At 29.7% G+C, this 7,614-nt stretch overlaps 1 protein-coding gene across 1 annotated transcript; it reads right to left on the bottom strand.

The window, feature by feature from the left end:
• Positions 1-445: 445 nt before the first annotated feature.
• On the bottom strand, positions 446-4,259 carry LOC145578369 (protein FAR1-RELATED SEQUENCE 5-like). The gene is made up of 6 exons (XM_081635699.1): positions 4,145-4,259; positions 3,083-3,462; positions 2,759-2,943; positions 2,225-2,650; positions 686-1,748; positions 446-571 (listed from the first exon to the last, which is right to left on the bottom strand). The coding sequence occupies exons 1-6, from the start codon at positions 4,257-4,259 to the stop codon at positions 446-448; spliced, it is 2,295 nt and encodes a 764-aa protein (XP_081491825.1).
• Between the last annotated feature and the right edge of the window lie 3,355 nt (positions 4,260-7,614).

Below are 7,614 nucleotides of genomic sequence, written 5' to 3'. Positions count from 1 at the left end.
TGTTAAACAATTAGCACTGTTTATTTTTTGAATAGTTGGGGCTATTAAACTTTGGAAGCATATTGATTTGGAAGGAAGAATAGAATGAACATGTACAATGTTCTTTATACAATATGTGTTCTTCTGATTCTATGCAATGTTCTTTTTATTAGATATAATGTTCTTTTGATTACATATAATGTTTTTTTAAAAACAACTGATGTTCTTTTTGTTGAGTGAAATATTCTTTCAAGTTATTTTGCATCATATGTCTTATAAACCAACACAAAATATGTATTTTTATAAGCCACAGTAATCACCATTAATATGCAAAATATGTCTTGTTTAAAATAAAATAGAGTGTTCTCAATTATAAGATCATATAAAGTGAAATTTTAAGAAAAAATTTATAAGGACAAATATGAAAAAAAAAAAATGTTAACGTAGACTAAATAGTACATATCATTTATTCTCTAATTGGTGAGCGTATAATATTCACTCCAAAATAGTCATCAGGCTCAAAAAACTCCAAAGACCCTCCAAGTTCATTGGAATGTGCCAGAATATTTCCATCAGGTACAGGGAGGAAATCCTTCCAAAATAAAAAAAAAAAATTAGATAAGTAAAAAAACAACATGTATAAAATGAAAGAACAAGTTGTAACCATAAAAGAATGTAATATAATATAATAAAGAATAATATATACCTTAATCGTAGTCTGTGCTTTTTGTTTCATTTTTGAAACACCCTTTGCGCTTTTCTTTCTCCATGACTTTATCTTTTGACCTTTTAGCTTCTTGGAAACCTTTTCCTGTGTGCTTTTCCACCTATTATTCTTTTGACCCTTTTTCCTTTTTTTGATAGGATCCTTGATATCAACCTGAACTGTGTGTTCTTTAACAATGCCTCCATGTTCTCTTTCAAAACCTCCATGTTCTTCTTGAAGCCCTACATGTTCTTCTGGCAATTCATCAAATATTACTGGTGGTTCTAATAGACTGCCATCACCTTTATCTTGATTAACATCTTGTTCATTCGTTTTAGACGACTCAGGTGGCACATCGTTATCTTCTCCCATCAAGAGCTTAATCCGAGTAGTGCATTCTTCAATTGCTTCCTCAATAACTGCTCGAGCACTCAAGTCATTTTGTGCCCGATCTACAAGTGTGATAAATGTACGAATATGATACAATCTCCACACACTACAAGGAGTGACACCCATTTCAGCAACATCATTGTCATCAACTCTGGTGCACATAGCAGCTTTTGTCCATCTCTTGCAGATGTATCTCTTCGGGATATAAGTAATGTTGTTTAAGTGTAAGACACGAAGTGAGTGCTTGCACAACAAACCTACCTCACCAAAATATTTGCAAGTACAATCAACTGTAACTGTTGATTTATCAAATGTAACAATATGCATGATCAAATCCTTTTTTGGATGCCCAACATGATATTCATAAAGAGGAGGTTGAAATCCTATTACCTTGGCCGTGCAAGGAACACCGTTGACAAAATTGTCTTCAAAATGTAAATAGATTTGAATAGTATAAATCTTCCTAGCATGCTCCAACAATCCAATATCTGCCCAAACTAAATGACGATTTCCAGTCATACTATCATAATCATTACTACCTTCTCTACTCCTCCACTCATCAACAACCTCAATAAATGTAGTGTAGAAATCACATAGACCATGAGTGGCATGTAGTCGACGGGAAACTGATTTGTTCGTAGTTTCACTCCTCTGAGATGACATAACACCGCCACTAAAATAATCTTTGGATTATGCAGGACACCACATCTCTTTGATATTATACAGATTTTGCAGCCATTTATTATCTATGCATTTGTACGTTTTCTGCATGCTGTAAAATAAAAGAGCATAAAATTAAATGAAAAGAATGTCAAATATAATAGAAAAGAACATCTGTCTACTTTAATCCAGCACAAGGAACATTATTTTAAGTAAAAAGAATGTCACATATAATAAAAAGGGTGTTTCTAAAGAACATTAAACTTACAACACAAGGAACATTATTTTAAGTAAAAAGAATGTCACATATAATAAAAAAGAACATCTGTCTATATTAATCTAGCATATTGGGTGTACTTGAGAAGAACATCAAATAAATTAAAAAAGCACATTAAACATGAAAAAACAAACGTCTAGTTAATGAAAGAATATTGAAACTGTAAAATATTTAAATAACATAAATTTAAAAAAATTAATTCATAGCGTTACCTTGACCAATAGTGCTCGAATTCTTGAATAGTATCTGTATACTTCAAAACAATATCAAACAAATCATTAAAACCTTCCTTTGCTCTAAGTCCTTTGATATTTTTCTTGGCATTCTCCCCAATATGCCATGTACATAATCGATGTCGAGAATTTGGGAAGACAACCTTAATTGCTTTGGCCATTGCTTGAGCTTGGTCAGTCATTATTGTCACGGGATGTTTGCCACCCATAGATTTCAAAAAAGTATTGAACAACCACTCAAACGACTCCCATTTTTCATTGATCAAGAAGCCAATACCAAACATGACATTATTGTTATGATGATTCATACCAACAAAAGGTCCACAAATCATACCATATTTGTTTGTACGGTACGTTGTATCATGGACTAATAAATCTCCAAAAGCATCATAATCTACCTTCATTCTATTATCACGAAAGAAGAAAGATTGCAAATGACCTTTTTCATCAACATCAAAGTCATAATAAAAGTCATACTCACTGGATTTCCTCTCCTAAAAATAGCTAAGCAACCGCTTTGCATCACAGCCATCAAACTTCATTTTCTTATGTTGGGATAAAGCACCATACGCATCCCTACAGAGAAATGAAAGATTTGCCTCTCCACCAGCTTGATGCTTTAAAACACGCACTGCATCAGCAACAGATATACTACTCTCAGTCAAGCTACTCATCATCACAACTTGTTCATTAGTAACCTGTAAACCAAAAAAAATACACATTGTTTCAATCAAAGAACATCATGTATTTGGTAAAGAACATAAATTGCGCATTAAAGAACATGTTTTAAAAAAAAAATTATAGTTATGTCCAATAATTTTAAAATTGTACCATTACCTTCCTATGAGACCTAATCAAATGTCTCTTTGAAACAGGAACCCTACTATGATTATGAACCATAGTGTGATTGCCCACGACATACAAACCAGAAACCTTATCAATATCAAATTGTATATGAGCTTTGCAACCTGTGCGGAAATCCCTCTTTTGGTAAACTTTTGGTTGTTCACCATGCTTCTTCTCTTGCTTAAAGCCAGCAAAAGAACACACCAAAAAGCGTTGCCTAGGTGTCCTATCTTTGTCTTCTCTACTATTCAACCTATCTTTACGTATACCAAAACCATGTTTAAATGCATAACTGTTATATAAATCATAAGCCTCTTCATCATACTTGACTTTTCTATCAAATAATTCTAATTCAATTGCCTCGGTAAAACCTGAAATATGACATCAAAATACATATTTATTAAGATGATGTCCTGACATTAAAACATGATGTTCTTTTTTATGTGGAGTATGTTCTTTAATATATTTGATTTATTCTTTATTAAATGCACATTGATTACAGAAAAATACAAAACAGAGTACAACAAAAGTACTTGACGTGTCCAGAAAAGAACATGCTATTTGAAGGAAAGTACATACAGAGTACTACAAAGTACAAATATAATTAATAATTGCACATGCGTTATTATATAAAATCAACATTGATTTCACCAACAATGACATATAATATTCCTCAAAAAAAAAAAACATATAATAACAAATATAAAAGAACATATCTAAATAATCAAAGTACTTCATCTTCAACCTTACACAAATTACTGTAAACTTAAAAATATGATGTAAATCAATAATAAAATTAAGGATTAAAATTAAGTAATAATAAATAAATTTAATAATAAATAAATTTAATAATAATAAATAAATTTAATAATAAAATTATAATAACGCATGTGCAATTATTAAGTAATAATAAAAATTTAATAATAAAAATTTTATTATTGATTTACATCATATTTTTAAGTTTACAGTAATTATAATAAGTAATAATAAATAAATTTAATAATAAAAATTAAGGATTAACAACTACAAAATAAAATCGATTAAACAATTCACCTTCATTGAGGTTTACGATACCCTCGACTTCACCTTGATCGTTGATATCATCATCATTTGCATCATCAACAAATCTAGCATTAGAATCATGGCGAAATTCAGATTGATAAACCATTTTTAATTTCTTCTACAAAGAATTCAATTGATCGATACCCTCAAATTTCTCTCTGTAATTTTTACTTTGTAATTTTCTCTCTCTAAAAAGTTTGGTATGTCTATGATTTTCTCTCTCTAAATCTTTTTTGAAATTATCAGTTAACAAAAATTTACCATTAACTGAAAGCTAAAAAATAGGCAACAATTCAGCAAAATTCACGTGATAAAACTGTCTTCATTTTTTTTTTTTTTTTAAATTCGTGTAATTCAAAATTCAGGTAATTACTCCTGCCAACTCAGCAGGTGCACCATGAGCATGGTGCACCCTTGTGTACTATCAAACTTTCATTAAGTGTATTACCAAATGTTTAGTAATCCTTTTAATACAAAGATCCTTCTTGAATCAAATGGTCTTATTAAAAGCATTTATATTAGTTTTACTCACGATGGATGATAATATATGTTTATTACGTATAATAATGTATACGACGGAGTAATTTTTATTTAAAGGATCATGATTAGGTTTTGTTGACGACACACTTGTTTGTTTTCAAGATAGTGTTTTTACATTATAAGATGGCAAGTAGGTTGTTGAGATGACTACTAGTTATACTATAATTGTAGTCTTCATAGTCATACAATCATACTAATTATTTCAAATTTAGTAATAACGAATACATATATCTACAAAGTATATACGAAGTATATGTTTATAATAAACATTGTGGAGTATTATTTAACATCATTAATGAGGTTTTAGTCTTTGCACCAAAAAATATACTTCCTCCATTCTTTTTTTATTACATCATATGGGGTTTTACGCTTGCCAATGCATTACTTTTGCTATTAATATCTTTAATTATACTTCTGTAAAAAATTTAAAAAATTGATATTTGAAAAGTAGATTTCAAGACGAATGTAACTAGATCCCACATGACTATGTTTTTCCTAATGAATAAATCACAAAAGATGGTCAAAGAAGATTAAGTGAATAGTGTAAAAGTCCTTATGGTGAAATAAAAGAAAAACGGAGGAAGTATGTTTTTAGTCTAGTGACAGTAAATATATGTAGACTATTGTCACAAGTTTGAGTCCCCCTTAGTCCACCTGTAATTTTGTACTACTTCGTATTAATTTGTTATTTTACTTTAGGGCAATAGTAAATTGAGCGATTTTCATGAATATTGTGAGAAGGGAACAAAATTCCATAAATACGCTACATTTTAATAAAATTCCCGGCGCACTGTCCACGTCAGCAAGTGTAGTTATTATTATTTTATTTTTTTTTGCCAAATTTAAACAAAACCGCTAATTAAATTAGCGGTTTTATGTACTGTAATATTGATTAGCTTGCTTGAGTAAGTGGTTGAACAAATAAACCGCTAATTGAATTAGCGGTTTAGTTTAATGAACCGCTAATTCAATTAACGGTTTCAAACTTTTTTTTTTAAATATCAGGTTTACAAAAGATGACGTGGACAGTATGCCGGGAATTTTATTAAAATGTAGCGTATTTAATGAATTTTATTCTCTTCTAACATTATCTATGAAATCGCTCAAGTATTTAGTACTCCCTCCGTTTTTAAATACTTGTTCCATTTCTCCGTGCACGGAGTTTTAGGAGAAATTGGAAAAAATAATAAAATATGGAGGTAGTGGGGTAAGGAAAAGAATAAAAAATTGTAAAAAGCAAAAGTAGTGGAGAGAATTGAAGGAGAGAGAATATGTAATTAATAAAATATTATTTAAGTTGGGTCCACTAAGTGAGAGAAATGAATTAAATATTGTAAAGCTTTCCAAATAAGGAAATTGAACAAGTATTTAAAAACGAACGAAAAAAAAAGTGAAATAAGTATTTAAAAATGGAGGGAGTAATAGACTAATCAGTAAACCTCAAAGAGCTAAGGTTTTTTTTTGTCCTACGCCATATCATTTATAGACTTAGGGCCTGTTCATATTTACTGAACTGAGCTGAACTGAACTGAACTGAACTGATTGGAGCTGAACTGAACTGAACTGAACTGATTGGAACTGAACTGAACTGAACTGAACTGAATTGAGCTGAAATGAATATTTTACGTGAGAGGGAAATTAAGAGCTGAACTGAACTGAACTGAACTGAACTGATTGGAACTGAACTGAAATGAACTGAACTGATTGGAGCTGAACTGAACTGAACTGAACTGAAATTAAGTAAATGTGAACAGGCCATTATACGGAGTAGTAAGGAGTACAAAACTATTTTACAACAAGCCTGAAAATAATAGAGAAACCAATTTATTATCTACAGGATTTTTGTAGGTCCATCATCAAAAGAAAAGAATCCGAAATTTTTTATTTGATTTTGCTGACGTTCGTGGCAAACATGAAATCTTCGTAGTAACATCATGGAAAACCCCTTATTATATTGCTAGAACTCATTTGCACACAAAAAACAAAAAACAAAAAAAAAAAAAAAAAAAAAAAAAAAAAAAAAACTTCGTATATAATTTAACAAGTAATAGTAAAACTATATCTATAATTAGAGGTGTCAATTCAGATACTTAGATCGGGTTTGGTGTGATTGAGTTTGGTCTATTTCAAAGGTTGATCAAATCAATTTTTATCTATAAATATAAGATGTGACAAAGCATGGACACCGGCAAAGGGACGTGGCTGCAAAAAAAAAAATAATAATAATATATATATATATATATATATATATATATATATATATATATATATATTGAAGGCTACATCACCAGAGTAATGCAACTCAATTGACTTCAACGTAGTGAAGAATTTTCAATCACAACGTTATTGTTACCGCCGTTACGATTGCAGGAGGGTGTTATAGATGACGGAAAATATATTTGTGATATATTTTCCGTACATATCATTAAGAGACTAATATATTTAGGTTTATTATGTTAAGATAATATTTAGTGAATATATCATTAGATATATGGTAATATTAGTATATCTTTTAGAAATATTGTTTTCTATTTTAAAAACATAAGTTTTGTATAAATACTCTACCTATGATAAATAATAATTAAGCAATACAAAGTCATTCTATTATCTCTTTCGCCCCAAATTTGTCAGATATCTACAAATCTAAGTAACGCTAGTATTATTTTTAAATGAGTGCATAATTAACCTATTTTTACTACTGTACTATTCTATACTACTATAAAGTCTATAATAAGTTAGTACGTACATGGTAATAATGGTATGATATTGATGTGTAAAGGAAGTAATAAATGAAAGTTGTCGGTCCAATAATATCTCTTAGTTATATTCGATTTATGCAGGAAACATGATGACTTAATATGTATGATTGGTACAGTAATTTTTATTTAGTAATAAGTGGAAAGCAACTAATGACAATCAAT

Source organism: Chenopodium album, chromosome 14 (genome assembly GCF_948465745.1).
Source record: "Chenopodium album chromosome 14, dcCheAlbu1.1, whole genome shotgun sequence".
Lineage (NCBI taxonomy): Eukaryota > Viridiplantae > Streptophyta > Magnoliopsida > Caryophyllales > Amaranthaceae > Chenopodium > Chenopodium album.
This window is presented reverse-complemented; position numbering and strand designations above follow the sequence as displayed.

Coding starts and splice junctions, on each gene's coding strand:
- LOC145578369 (XM_081635699.1), bottom strand. CDS start 4,259: ATGGTTTATCAATCTGAATTTCGCCATGATTCTAATGCTAGATTTGTT. Junction 3,463..4,144: donor TATCGTAAACCTCAATGAAG/GTGAATTGTTTA, acceptor GTCATATTTCAG/GTTTTACCGAGGCAATTGAA. Junction 572..685: donor AAGCACAGACTACGATTAAG/GTATATATTATT, acceptor TTATTTTGGAAG/GATTTCCTCCCTGTACCTGA.